At 36.1% G+C, this 15,961-nt stretch overlaps 1 protein-coding gene across 2 annotated transcripts; it reads right to left on the bottom strand.

The window, feature by feature from the left end:
• Positions 1 to 1,366: 1,366 nt before the first annotated feature.
• On the bottom strand, positions 1,367 to 15,757 carry LOC117125050 (plasminogen activator inhibitor 1 RNA-binding protein-like). Of its 2 annotated transcripts, none has more exons than XM_033271416.1 (6): positions 15,418 to 15,757; positions 9,683 to 10,037; positions 8,322 to 8,393; positions 6,774 to 6,857; positions 5,055 to 5,274; positions 1,367 to 3,302 (listed from the first exon to the last, which is right to left on the bottom strand). In XM_033271416.1, exons 1-6 carry the CDS (start codon positions 15,638 to 15,640, stop codon positions 2,994 to 2,996), a joined length of 1,263 nt encoding a protein of 420 aa, XP_033127307.1. In that variant the 5' UTR covers positions 15,641 to 15,757; the 3' UTR covers positions 1,367 to 2,993. The 2 variants fall into 2 exon arrangements, with proteins under 2 accessions (XP_033127307.1, XP_033127308.1); XM_033271417.1 differs by having other exon boundaries at positions 9,683 to 10,034.
• Positions 15,758 to 15,961: the final 204 nt, after the last annotated feature.

Genomic DNA, 15,961 nt, shown 5'->3' with positions numbered 1-15,961 from the left:
TCTCAATTTCCAATTATTCATTACCGCAGGTGTGCTAACTGGTCAAAATTAAAATTTTAGTTTTACTCAAGATCATTTTTCCGGAGGGCAGTGGGTTTGCAAAACAAAGTACAGTATCAAAAAAGTATCGCCTTAGAATGATGAAGAATTAACAGAAAAATGCTATGTGAAAATGCGACTAACTGGCAAAAATGCAAAGTGTAGCTCACTGTTTGTGTCGAAATTGGACGACTTTTCGAGTTTTTTGTTCTCTAGGACCTACAGATCCTGCTAATGTGTTCTTAGGCATCTACGGACTCAAAGAATGAAGAATTCCCAATGTATCAAAAACGCACACCCCCTGGGGGGGGGGGAGATATCAGTATAGCAAGAGGCCATACACAAATATCAATACATCAAGGCAACCAAGCATAAAATTTAATGCCAAGATACACTGTAAATAAACTCAAGTGTGACATACAACCAATCAGAAGCAAGTTGTTGCTGTTGTTACAATGCAGAATGCATGTTCTTAGCTTCTCAGTTTTTCCCCTGGGTTTTTATAGTCAAGTTGTATTCAAGATCGAATAATGGCACATAGGCCTACTTGTGTGTAATTTATTTAATACAGTAGTAAATACAAGCATCATTATGTAGCGCAGTCCCTGACGCAATCGTGAAGGCTCCCCGATTCAACCGACCAATCAGCACAAAATGGAATTTGTTTCTACTAAAAATGCATCTTCACCTAACACTTTCTTATGCACGATAAATCTTGATTTCCATACAATCGCCACACGTTATCGTCTAAAGCTTTTCGGGGCACCTTCCTAATTGCGTAAGGACTGCTACGCAGTACGATTACACTGAAAACACTGTAGCAACAGTGCAGCTACTGTATGGAAACAAGCTTCAGATGAGGTCCAGCTATAGATGTACAGTAATAAAGGTTTCGTCCCCGATTCATTAGATGGATAAAATTTGTACAGCAATTAAGTTTGCTTTTGTTTAATCCGGTCTCTGCCAAGAGTGTTTTGTTTTGTATTTGTTGTACCTGTTTTTAAAATTGACGAAATAAATCAAATGAAATCACTTGATATTGTGGCAGACGAATAGCTTAGTGATTGAAGATGCTTGCTTTCTAATCCCTTAGTAGTGGGTTCTGAATGCTCTGTTGCTCATTTCCCCTCCAAGATTGCAAGCGATATTAAAGCAATTACAAAAAAAAAAAAAAATTTGTAAGGGGAGGGGGAAATTTACCCACCTGTCGGACAGGCCTGGATCCACTTCGTCTAACCAAATATAATAATTTGATAATACAATCCAAGCTTGGCTTTAATCATAAATTTAATAAAATGGACACTAAATTAACAAACAACCAGTCAAGTTTGAGTCACATGGAAAAGAATTATTTATTAAATGAAGCAGCACAGTATCGTGGCAATATGTCTGTTTGCTGTACTTAAAATAAATGTGAATAGAATACAGCTGATAGGTACTGTACATTATAGAAGAATTAAGAAATTCAAATACGAACGATGAGTAAAGGGCGGCAAAAGTAAACCCATTCAATATGATTTTCCATGATAAAAAATTATTCTCGAATTCTTTTTGTGCATACTATACCAATTTTTTTTTTTGCTGTTTTCCCTATACAGTTTTTTTTAAACGTTCTACTGTATTACCCCAACAAAAAAAAGATAAAATCATCAAGAACATAACTTGAGTTTTCTTTTTCTTTTTGTTCAAAATTTGAAACCTATTCTTGTAGTAATGTACAACCATTTTTTACATAAGTTTGGGTCAGAAGTAATCATCAGACAGTGGACATGTACAACAAAATTTAAGAATTGAAGATAATTTAAGAGAATATTTATCTCCAGTATACTCTAGGTTATTGAAATTGCAGGTGGTTGTTCCACATTACCTGGGTGGCTTAAATTGGCATATTTTGAGCCTACACATCTATATTCTCTGACAGAATGCAAGATTAAAATATATTTTCTTATTCCAATTTTCCTCTAGTCTAAGAGGAACATATTAAAATGACCCATGAAACAGAAACCGATCAGTAAAATCATTTTTAATAAGCATTACAATACATCACTGATCACACTGGCGTATCCATGGTGACCAGGTTACCAACTGAGGGAAAGATCACAAATGCTTAGTTTCTTATCTCAAAAAACTGAACCTAAACTTGTATCACAAGACAATCAGTTTCAAGGTTATTTCATCTTATTAAAGCAGAAGCATCGTGCAGGCGGTGGGCTAGTAAATTACAACATTGTTCTACTGTGGAAGGAATATCATGCACAAACCTATTTGGACTGAACACAAAAAACCCTTTATTCCATATTACAGGAATATATTAAACTGCTTTCTGATTACTCTAGAAGCCATATTTCATAAATTTCAGGTTACTGTTCCATCGATTACTTGTTTTCTTCAAGTGCACCTCTGCCAAATTTGCAATAGATTTTAACTATCGAACAAAAATTTCATTTACCCTTTAAAAAATTTCACTTTTGAAAGTTTAAATTGCAATTAAATAAAATTCATGTTTTTCACATTCTTCCTAATAAATTTACAACTGTCTTTAGACATCAAATTAAGGTTCTACCTCAACTCCCCCAGGAGACTGAAATAAACCTTCGGGTGCTACCTCGACACTCTAGGAGACTGAAATGAGAATGCAAAGTCAGATTATCAGAGTACAGTACTTCAAATCCTAAAACTAAATTGTTGCTCTTCTCCATCTCAGAGCCAAGTGCCATTAACTTGAAGGGCCTATTGATATCTACACGTGTTGTTTCTTTAAACCATGAGACATTCTAAAATACCACATACACTTATTTCTATATTAGAAAACTTAATTTAAAATTGGCTGATGTTGGATGACACCAGAAGTGATTTGCTGCACTGCTTACACAACACCCAATCATTACACAAACAGCTATTCAGCTTGTTTAGGGTTTTTTTTGTTTTCTTTTCTGGGCTTTGCCATTAGACAACTAATTGGCTCCCAGGCTTGGGAATTCATCCTCGTTGTCTACACGAGGAGCAGCTGGCCCATCATTGCGATACCTTCCACCAAAGCCGCCACGCCCACCACCACCACCACCACCACCACCTCGTCTACCTCTTCCATCTCTATCTCTGTCACGGTCTCTACCACGCCCACCACCCCTGCCTCTACCACCTCCCCCACGTCCACCTCTTCCTCCACGTCCGCCTCCTCGTCCAGCTGGTTCGTTAAAGCTTATGTCAATATCCAGTACATGTTTTTGTGAAGGTCGTCCTTGGTGTACGTGTTCATCCTCCTATAAGAATAAAAATAGTAGATTATGAAGCAGGCCGATAGCAAATTAATATGGTTATTATAGCCAATATTAATAATATCGCCATAATAAGTAAGTCGTTATAAGTATATCAGCAGTGTATTTAGTCAGCTGTTTATCAGTCAATGACAGCAAGATATTCCTGTCATGGAATGGCAAATACCAAGTAATAAGTAGTAGTATAATAGAATAATAATATTAAAATCAAAGACTCTTAGGTTTGGATTTTAATATTTACAGTACTATTGAAAATTAATTGCTTATTGCATATCCGTGAATTGATAATCAGTCCTTCAAGTATGATGGGCCAAGCCAACCACCACTACACTACAAAACCTTTTAAAAGGTCAACGAATTTAGTGCACTAAACCACAGACAATAGTGTCATGTAACAAAAAGAAACATGCCACAGGATAAATAAAATTTCTATTTTTTTGTGATGGTTGTACATAAACAATTAATTTTAATGAAGTAAATTTTATAATTATAAAAACTAAGGATTTTCAAAATTATGATTAGAATTATAAAAAGGCATCTATTTCTGCCCTGAAGTGTATTTAGAACTGTATTTAGGGGCTTTTATAGAATAATAAAAGACAAATCCCATCATATCCGAATTTAAACTACAATCTATGCTAATTATATGTTAATTTATGGTGCTCCAACTAAACTCCATGAAAATTATACAAGGTTTTACAGTATTAGCTTTGCAGTGATACCAAATATTGTTGAAATTGACTTATTTTTATTTTTCACCTTTTGGTTGATCATTTTATGGAATCGCCCTATTACAGCTTCACCACAAAAGCTGTTTGTTTATTTTTCACAGACTGTCATCAGACGCATGCAAAATGAGTCACACTGAATATTTAATTTATTGACGATCCAATTAATATAATCTGAAGGGGCTCCGCTTCCAGTGATTTTTAATTTGTTATCAAGCTAACAACTTGTAGGCATAATCAAATGTTGCTGACAATCAGTGCAAGGCTAAAAGCAGTAGTATTCAACATGCACATGGAAGCACATTTTCCCAGCCTATTGTCAACATTACGATTATCTGTGATTAGAAAGATAGCAAACACAAATAAAACACTTATTTATAAGTACAAGCCCATTATTACTGTAGGCACTAAACTACTCAAGTTACAATTATCAACATATTGGCAAACATCGCAAGTTTTTACTGTAGTTTCGACTAGTATTGGCTGGTAGATAGTTCCATAGTACGATATCTAACATAGGCGTTGATATAGCCCTTTTGCCAATAGATACCAGGTGCTCAGAAAAGTTTATGAAATCCAACAATGCAACCAAAATTTTGGAAATTAAGCGTTAAATTACTGCGATGAAAGATAGTAACAGCAAGAAAGTTTGCATAACATGTCAATTCGACTTAATGCACAACATAGATAATTAACAGTGTGTAAATAACATTATTCAATTTAATTTAGGCATGTACTTTGTGAGTATGCGATAACTTAAATAAGAAAATAAGTAATGTGTTACATTATACTATGCAGGGTTGTAACTGTAGAAAACTAAGGGTGAGTGGTAGGTATTTAAATGTTGGGTAGATGACAACATTGGTAAACTCAAATAAGAGTGGATTTTAATGATGGGCAAGGTGTTAATAAAGGTGGGTGTAAGAAAATTAGCTTTAGACTGGGTGGGAAAACTTCCAGGCTGGGTGGCCAGCACACTTTAACTACACCCCTGACTATGGTTACATACCTGTGCCCTATCCTCCTCATATCCGCCAATTTTTCTTGAATCCAGTTTATAAGTTGTCTTCCATTGCTCTGCATTTTCTCCTTCACCAGCTTTGCGCAAGTTGAAGTCTTTTTTATAACGGTTCTGTTGAATCTGTGCCTTGTATTCCTCTAGTGTCATTTCCCGCGTCTCTTCTTCGATTCCATCTTCTGCCTTCTCCTCATCTTGCCCTTCGCCGTCCCTGAAACACACAAAAATCCTTACAGGTTGGAATAAACTGAAAGCAAATTAATACTATAAAATGTTCAAATCAGGGCTGAAAAATTAGTGGGCGATAATAAATTTCTTGGGTTATCGTCCTTCTGGCGACACTTACTGGGCTCACGCTAACCGATCGCCAATTTGCGAAAACCATTTTGGAACAGCTTTCGTCATACTGGCGAAGGCTTAAAATCATTTCAAAGTTTCAAATACTTGCTAAAATACATTGTCTTTTTTTCGTTTGAACTCCATTTTTCGCCAATCTATAGCCATGGGGAGTTTACTTGTGTTCTTGTATTAATAGTCTAGCTGCAAATATCATTGCATGCTTTGTTATTTTAACGCAGTGGAGGCAGAGCAGTAACTACTATATTCACGACAGTTTGATGGTAATGTACCCTTTGACAACAAAGTAGACCTAAATGAATTCGACTGTCGGGTACACAACTTCCTAGCTTGTGTTTTTTAACTAAATGCCTATGCGTGCGATGGTAGAAATGTCATTAACAATAATTTAATCAATGATTTCGTGTCCTTGTCTGATACATAAAATGCATTTAAGTAATGTGTGTAATATTTTAAGAATCCACCACATGCATGGTGCACACGTACACCGTATTGTTAAGCAGAGTGCAGAGTAGCGGCTTAATTTCCCAACGCTAGGCCCAGAACACAAGTCTTGATCTTCAAGTTGAAACATTTGGATGACGAGACGATAGGGCCTTTTCTAGACCATCAATTTTGAATAGCCTTTTGGTTCCCAAAAGGCTATTTTCCTTGCTCCATGACCCTCACCCACACCCTGATATCGTTCCAAACTAAATTGAGAATACTAGATAGGCCTAGGCCTTTTTAATTTTTTCAATTTTAATGCTACATATTTAGAAAACTTTTAAAGTAACTCGTTGGTGTGTTATAAATTAGCTCGGACTAATGATTTTAAAAAATTTGGGTTAAATTTTAGCTGAAGGTAGATTGAATTGGCAAAAAAAAAAATTATTAAACTAATGTAATCTTGCTGGTTTTATTGAATTTTTTTTTTTTTGGAATTATATTTCAGACCGTAAAGAAATAGGGCCAGTAAAACATTGGAAGGGCCAGTATCATTTTTTTTCTTACTGGCCCTGCTGGCCACTATGTTTTGGAGGTTAATTTTCAGCCCTGTCACCATTATTAATAAACAAAGATGCGAATCTCACAAATAATAATAATAATAAAGGCTAGTTGACTTGTTTAAAGCAGTATTAGTCTGCTGACTGTTAATGGCAGTATATATTTTATATGGAAGTCAATACTGTATTATGTACAACAAAGACAAATAATTTAGTAAAATACAAATACAAATCTGTATGTCTAGTTAAAGCCGCCAAAAGCCACCGTGGGTCTAGGGGGCTTCGCAGGCGACAGGCCCATATAATCGTGTCTAGAGACCATCTAGGCCCTCTAGTGGGGTCGAGTGCCATGGGATAAATTACTTACTTTTGCACTGGTATTTGTTCGCCATCTTCTACTTGGGTACTCCAGTCTTGGCTTTCATCAGTAACATTGGAAGTGTCAAGTTCACTAAAATAGGAAAACATACAATTTGTTAAATTTTTAAAAATTAATTATTAGGTGTATAATCATCTGATAGTTGACTGTTTTGAATAATTTAATTGTATGTTTTTGTTTTTTTAAAATCTTTTTTTACCTTATACTTATCTGTTTGGATGCATTGTATTGTTTTGTAACTGCCTACTGTTAAGTTTGGATTTGGCACATTTTTGGCAGTATTTTAAAGCCTACATACAGGTGGAAGGGATGTATCTGATGGATGTGATAAATGAAAGTACAACAATAGGGAGATTTTGATTTGTTAGACGATGGGAAATCGGCAAACATAAGCATATGCACATGTCATCAATTAGATTATGTCCTAGGGTCTAAGAAATGCAATAAACATGACCACACTTGAATGCTCTCAGGAAATCTTAATAGAGATACAGTATACAGCCCTGAATATTAACAGGGTCTTACAATATACATAGCAGTATTTAAAAATATTTTAAACGCCACACATTTTTGTATCACCGACACTTTTCAGACATTTTCCCCCTCATTTTATGGGCCTGAAATACTATACAGTTAAACTTGCCTAAGTCGACTTCACCTAACTCAAACAATTTCTAAGTCAAACAATTTCTAAGTCGAACAATTTATAAGTCAAACTTAATCTGTAAGTCAAATTTCATCCAAGTCGAACCATTTTTCAATGGCATTTTTGATTCGACTTGGGCAAGTTCAACTGTATACAATGTGCAAGAAATGCGTGTAAAAATAATTTGGAATACATTATCCTAACACCATGACTATCTACTAGCTACTGCGAGAAAGCAAAAAGTAGCACTTTAACACTGGTTGAAATTGTTGTTTTCTTACTCTTTTATGTAATAGTTATGTAATAGAAAATAAAACTCAGGATATTCAGTACTTTTATGACTAGTTTATTTATGACAGTACACAAGCTTTCGTGCACACAGTGCACTTCTTCAGGTGAATGTGAAGTCATGTTAACTTCACATTCACCTGAAGAAGTGCACTGTGTGCACGAAAGCTTGTGTACTGTCATAAATAAACAAGTCATAAAAGTACTGAATATCCTGAGTTTTATTTTCTATTATATATTAGACTAGTACGGCTTATCTATTTTTTATTTAGTTATGTAATAGTTTAGCATATTCATCATCATTACTAGCTAATGTATTGGACAGCAAAAAGAAGATTCCCCTTTTGAGGTGAATCATTCTAGTGAATGTTTCACAGAGAAATGTACACTATTCACAACTGTACATCCGACAGCCATTGAATTGTAATACACATAAATCTAGCAGGAGCAAAATTTCGCACACGTGTAGGAGATAAATATGATTGTGCACTGTGTTCTACAGTTTGCCAATTATTTTTCCGACCATGGAATCTGTGACCTTTTCCACTATAGTAGAAACAACAACTCAATAGAAATGCTGATATTAAATTATGAAAACTTACCTGACTTCATCTCGCACACTACCCCAGTTATGAGGTCCATTTCCTTCTCTCTTTTCATGTGGCTTAATCGAGCTGTGGAAAGTATTTATTCAATATTTATATTTTACCAATTTTCACTTGATTGATTGATTTAATCTACATAAAATACAGTGCAGATCAACAAATCATTACAAACACAAAACAAGATAAAACAATAAAAAGAAAATAAAGAAAAACATCACCTAAACTTGACATAACCTTCCCACCTCCCCCAACCCAATTGGTCAATCACTATAAGTTCCATTGCCAATTAAACAAAATGGCAATTATAGGGCCACAATTTATTAAAAGTTTAAAGAGTGGACTTTTGAAATATTGTACATAATTTAACAAGCTTCAATTTGTTAAAAAAAAACCCTATACATTTAAGATTTTGGGGTGGTTGGGTTTTGGTAATGTTGGACATGAAAACCAAAAAATATGCAGGCCGTGTGACTTATGCCATTATTTTCTTTAATGCAAGGGCAACTCCAAGGGGGAAAAATTGATTTTCTGTGCCTTGGATTTAATTATCTCGTACATTTATTATGTACCATTCCACCAAATTTTATATTTCATTACCTTTTTTTATGTAATTATACTAACGAGTGTGAATACATGACCTTCTTTTGCAGAGGTAGAAAAGAAAATAAAAAGGATGTTCTGCCATTACAAGCAGTTAAATGCATTATTCAAATAGTATTTAAACTAAAATACTACCAACTGATATAAACATAATATATTCACACACATTAAAGGAAGGAAATAATAATTTTAGAATGCCATGTTGTTTTTACCACACCTGATTAATGCGAGTGGGTAGTTGGCGAAGGCTGTTCCATTAACAGTCATAACTAATTTTCGTTCTTAAAACAATAACCACTGTTTGAAAATGAGAGTGACATTCCTGGTTATTTGAGATGCCATAGCCATCATATTTTGATCCTCAGACCAAACCATGATGGGACTGAGGTGGTCTAGTCCAAAATTTCCTCTCAGGGTCTCCTCTACTTCAAATATTAAATATTAAATTATCAAGCCATTAGTCCACACTTTTCTGTTTCAATTTGGTATAGAATGAAGGACTCGAGAGATTTTTGAATGATTTGAACATCTTTAGGCAAGGAGCGTACTTAATTGTAGTTTCTACTGCACATCATACACTGGAATTCCAACTTATTGAGTTCTTTGAAGGTACCCAAAGTAAGACTTGAGGTAATAAACCAACTGTCGCAACATGTAAATAAAAACATCAAGTTACATTTTCCTTAGAGGGCAGCATTGGGAAGGCTGAAACATTTTTTTTACAGTGCAATTATAAAATAAAGATTATTAAAACATGCCTCTTGTCACTTCCACTGTGTCTGTCAAATTCTCGTTTCCCTCGGTAATCACGGCCGCCATTAGATCCTCCTCTTCCTCTACCACCACGTCCTCTACCTCCGCGTCCTCTTCGTTCACCAAATTCTCCTCGGGATGGTTGACCAAAGCCTCTAGGACGGTCGGAAAATGACCTTTCAGATTTCATGTCTGATGTCATCGAATCATTGTATTGTGATGGTTCTTCATTTTCACGGTTTTCTCTGTCTTGGTAAGGACGTCCCCTTCTTCCACGTCCTCCTCTCCCTCCTCGTCCACCTCTTCTTGGTGGAACATCAGCCTCCTTTCCAAAGCGCTCTGGTTTGTCTTTCATATCTGCTATTGTAAAATAATACAACTTGCAGGTTAAATTATATCTTTCATTCAGTCATAGATTTGGAAATGTAGATAGAGTGGTGATTTCAACCTTATATCAGATTTTTCAGAGGTCCCTAGTCTCTTGAAAGTCATGGTACTTTCTGATCTCTTAAGATGTCCTGTTAAAGGTCAATTTTTCCTCAAGAATACAATAAACAAATCTGTCTCGGAGTGTGCATTTTCATGACACAATTCAAAGTTATACATTTAAATTATTTAATTTAATTTAAAAAGCAACTTTATAGAAGTAGGGCCTAAAATTTGATTCACATTTTACAAACAAGTTATTGTTTGTTTTTGGTTTTAAATTACACAACTGATCATACCCTCGACTGTAATTTTATTACTTTTCAAACTTAATTGATCATTATTAAACAAATATTTCCAGTAGTAGGCCCAACTAAAAAAATGTCCAAATGTCCTTTATGGTATTGGCAAAAAAACGATTGATTTTTTTTAAAAATAGAAATAGTGTATTGCTTGTTTTATCTCAGTCATATATTTTACTTTGGTATATCAATGCACCAACAAACTAGGGTGATATAACTTTATTAAAATAAAAATAAAAAGACTCCCTCCTTCATCACTTTTCCACCCTAGAGGGTGACAAACTGTTAATCATTGCAATGCACCAACAAACAACTCAAGGGTGATATGGCTTTAGCAAAATAAAAAAAACCTCCATCCCTCATCACTTTTCCAGCCCAGACAGAACGATAAACTAATCACTGTTTTTATTGTGCCGTAAATATAGGCTCGCATGCTGAATTAAAGTAAATTTCTAGGTAGGCCCTCATTTAGACAAAATGCATTGTTTATTTTATAAATTTTGCATCTGGATCAGGACGAAACTCTTTCATTGCAAATACCATTGTTTAAAGCTTTATTCAAGGTTAAACCTTTTAGAACACTTTATTCAGGAGTGACAACAAACATGCAACTGATGCCCTTTTTTTTTACCTTAGGCATACCCTATCTACAGAAGCTAAATTTTTTACACTGTTGATTAATGATTTTAGACAATGCACGTCAGTGGTAAATCAATCCTTGTAGGCTATTGTTACACCAAAACAGTAATCCGAATATGGAATAAATAAAACTTGAAAATCTATCTGTGATAGAAAACCATCTAGCATTGTGTCAATTTGCAATTTACATACCTCTGCAGGAAAATGTAAAGCAAGATTTCCTAGTTTACAAACATAAAATAAATTAGACTGTGTATTGTGTAAACAAAAGGAACCTTGACATACAGAGCATATGTTTCCCCTTTGACATTCATTACCTTTCAGTACTCTTAATCAAAGGATGAGAGGAAATAATATTCAATAAAACTATTAAATTTAAATTTAAATGATAAGTTGGACAAAAATGTCCTACGAAACCCTGCCAGCCAATTGGTTAATTTTTTTCGGAGGTGCAGTGTGGTGCTTTGATCAGGATGACGTCAAAGTTGCATAGTGCGCGACAGAAACAGCTCAGTATAATAAGGGAAAAAGTTTTAATTAAATTTATTTAAACAAACAGCTACGAACCACTACGAAGGTCATTGTTATTTTAATTAGCTTTGCAATGAACGTAGTCTGGATCGTCGGGCTGATAAACAATGCGTAAACAATACTGAAATATAGTTTACCAGCTTTCAACATGTGAGCAATGTTGCAATTTACTAACAAACAATGTTAGAACTTTATTGTTTTGTTATTTCCTACCTTATGATTAGATCAATCATGTTTTATAACTGTGTTTAGTTTGCCAGCTAGGTAACCTAGTGCAGGCCTTCAGTATGTTCAAATTTCGATGTCATTTAGGCCTACGGCCTACATTTTCCCCTATAGAGGAGGAGAGCAGACAGTAATTACCGTACTTGCGCGAATAAGCGCCCTGTTTGAATAAGCGCCCTGTTTGAATAAGCGCCCCTCCTAACATGAAAATTTCCGTAAGCGCCCCGTTTCAACAAGTGCCTCCTCAATAATCCAATCAATCCTGGGACTGTGGATGTTGGCACGATTTGAGGTGTGCCAACATCTACTTTAGTCCATATCAAAATGAGGATATTTATCTTGGGCAGATGAGAGCTCCCTGGACAGACAGTATTTTCAACTTTCATCTTCTTACATTTGTCTATAGCCTAGTCCTACTCCTTTTCCGACAATCTGCACCTTTAACTCATCTAAGTTTTCAAGAAAACCTGCAATGATCATGCCGTCCTGCTATTCTTAATCGACCGATGGCCAACAAGCTAACCACCACCACTAATTTCATCTGCTATTATGTAATATTGTACTCACAACATTCTTGTCATGACAAGCCATACTCTCTGGACGATTCTTTTCCGCCGCAGCACCATTCGTAATTAACGGTTTCCTGATGTCCTTATATAATCGTTTTACATTCAAAATGTGTCTCTTGGATTTAATAAGTTCTCATAAGAACCCCTCGATTTCCATAAGCGCCCCCTAAATTTCCACTCTGTTTTCATAAGCGCCCCGTTCGAATAAGCGCCCCATTTAAATAAGCGCCCCTCAAAATGTGCAAAAAATATTTTAAGCGCCTGGCCGCTTATTCGCGCGAGTACGGTATAAAGGTAAAGGTAGGAGAATAACCCATAACTTGCAGCATCATTGTGCTGAATTGCGTATGGGCGTGGTCCGTGACTACTTAGCAGCCGTAAAGAGGCGCTTCTTGGTAGATACATGTTCACATCATTCCACAACGGCAGGGGCTGAAATGAACCATAACATCGGGGTAACCCCCTACTCTTCCGAAAGATGCAATGGGTTCTTTAAAGTGCATACGAGCCAGATGTATACACTGGACCTCCATTTTAAGTCCTTATCCGAGAAGACTTAGTTCTACCAACCGAACCATGGGCGAGGAGCGGCTGGAACCAGCGCCGATGTTAAAGGCTGTAGCTAGCGGCGCCCCTGCCTTACCGCTCGGCCACTCGACTTGCCTATGTGGTTAACTTTCCAATTCGGAGAATTTTGATGTGATATTATTGTTCTAGTAGCAGGAATTTTCTTCTTTTAAATAATAATACTGGTGACAAATCATGTACAAATTATTACGATTTCTACAGATCACGTTGTTTATCGTTTACCGTAATTTGAAGCAGAACCTGCAAAGCGATCTAATACTAATGGAACTATAGAAATCACTTCCTTGCCGAATTAAGGCTAGTCATGCTAGACCGTCATTTTCTTCGTTTTTTACTCACTGTCGCTCACAGCTTTTTAACATTTGCCACAAGGTTAACCTTTTAACATATTTTACTGTGTTCTGATAGGCGTGCACTCTGACGTACAATGCTGGATTTTCGGGGTTGACAAGATGAACTGACAATGCTAAGTTTTATTTTCTATTGGGTTTTCCATTCGGTAATTTTACAACCAACGGACGTTAACTCTCCTTTACATATATTATTTATCTTACTAAATCAAGACTACAAAATATTATTTGATGAACAATCTTTTCACATGTGTATATTGTCATTGAGGACATCATTTTTTGACATTTAAAAGAGGTAAAATAATTGTAAATAAAAAATAGGCTAGACCTAGGCCAGGCCAATTAATTTTAAAAATAATACAGCAGTACAAACAAGTTCCTGTCGTGGGCGAGTCAAGAAAAACAGCTCCATACTTTAAATTAACGTTCTAAGCTTGTGCTTGCCATTCACAAATTATCAACCAATGCATTGTTTATTCCAGTAAGCTACAGCAGTCTTTCTGCACATACAAATAAACAACATGCTTCTGCTTTGTAGGTTCGCTTAGATTGTTTGCTTAGATTGTTTTTATCAGGCTATGATGTATCTGGTGGTACTGTACTTGACAGTGTCTGTAAATCTGTACAGCACATGCGGCAAAAATAGGGTCGCTTAGCGAGGTGATATCTCTGCTGCTCGAGATGGTAATTACTTAAGAGCCTAGCCTAGACAAAACTTAATTCTTTCTATGAAAATTTACTTTCACCATTTTGGCAAACGATGCCATTTTTTTCCCGCCAAACGGTATCTCAATTTGCCATTGGCGAATTAGCAAATGGCTAGCATGAGCGAAGACAACCATTCTTAATTTTATATTGTTACATAATGTATTAACTTTGTATTGTACTTTTCATAAGAAAATGTGGCTATGACCATGAAAAGAACCTCTGACTCAGTGGCGTATCTAGAAGTCTTGAAATGGGGGAGCCACTGGGGCACAAAGTTGAAGTGGGGAAGGGGGCTCGATGATCAGTTGAGGGGAGTAATTCGTAAAATAAGGTGATTTTTAACAACTGAGGAATTAGAAAATATGGCGATCTTGTACAGCAGGCAAATGTAATAGCTGTCTCTTATACACATCTAGATGTGTATAAGAGACAGGGTGATATCTCTGCTGCTCGAGATGGTAATTACTTAAGAGCCTAGCCTAGACAAAACTTAATTCTTTCTATGAAAATTTACTTTCACCATTTTGGCAAACGATGCCATTTTTTTCCCGCCAAACGGTATCTCAATTTGCCATTGGCGAATTAGCAAATGGCTAGCATGAGCGAAGACAACCATTCTTAATTTTATATTGTTACATAATGTATTAACTTTGTATTGTACTTTTCATAAGAAAATGTGGCTATGACCATGAAAAGAACCTCTGACTCAGTGGCGTATCTAGAAGTCTTGAAATGGGGGAGCCACTGGGGCACAAAGTTGAAGTGGGGAAGGGGGCTCGATGATCAGTTGAGGGGAGTCATTCGTAAAATAAGGTGATTTTTAACAACTTGAACAGGGGCGGATCCAGATGTCCAAAAAAGGGGGGGGGGGTGGCGCGAAATGTGGACCAATCGAGACAACACTACCCCAGGGGTCAATGGGCATTCCCTGCGATTTTTGTGCTTTTAGACGCCCGAAAATAACATCTGAGGCATTAGGCGATCAATTATTTCTTTTTCTTTCATTCTTGTTTTTCTTTTGAACCCACCACCGCCCGTCCCCCCCCCATCCCCTTATAGACCGTAATTTTTTGGGGGAACGACTTGGGGGGGGGGGGACGCCCCACGTTCCCCTAGATAGAATACGCTACTGCTATCACTTTCATTGACATGAATTAGAGACGTCTTACCAACTTCATATAGGCTATTTTTAATTAATTATATGAGTACAAAAGGATTTTACTTTGTTATATATGACATCACAATCGCCTAACATGCATGGTCGGACGATTGTGAATGAAATGCGAGATAGATGGCTAACCCCACACACGAGGTGGGATGAAGAGCCAATGACGATTTACGATTGTAAAATTTTATTTCCACGATCAATAAAATATATTAAAGTTTATAAACGATGACATACCATCTCTTCTGTTCGATCGACTCTCTGTTTCAACTGGTTTTTGACTGTTTTTCTCATTCAGTTGCTTGTTTGCATTTCCACCACTACCAGATTTCTTCTTCTTTTTCTCCTTGGTGACCTTAGGATCTATCGGTGCTGGTTCATGTTCTAAAATATCATCAGCATCGTCAGCTAAAAAGGCTCCATACCTGTTGGACGTCCCTATACCATACGAGTGTTCCATGATGAATTTCCTTCTCTTTCTTGAAGGATGATTTTGGATTCTAAATACTACCTAGAAAACATGAGGAATTAGAAAATATGGCGATCTTGTACAGCAGGCAAATGTAATAGTGGGCGTATGAGGGCGCTCGAAAACAAACCCTGGTAAGATTATTCCACTAAAAGAGAATTATATCTCAGCAACAAACTGAAATTATGTTTTAAAAATGCGTTTAACTATAATACCATTTCATAAATATACTGCAAAAATGAGCAAAGATATTCTTAGGTTTCGATAGAACATGTATATTTCCAGTAACATATTATTTTGTATATCTTACAC

The sequence above is a fragment of the Anneissia japonica genome, unplaced genomic scaffold, assembly GCF_011630105.1.
Source record: "Anneissia japonica isolate Jap-2015-1 unplaced genomic scaffold, ASM1163010v1 scaffold9_len2422644_cov172, whole genome shotgun sequence".
Classification (NCBI taxonomy): domain Eukaryota; kingdom Metazoa; phylum Echinodermata; class Crinoidea; order Comatulida; family Comatulidae; genus Anneissia; species Anneissia japonica.
The sequence above is the reverse complement of the archived record's forward strand: the minus strand, read 5'-3'. Positions and strand labels throughout refer to the sequence as shown.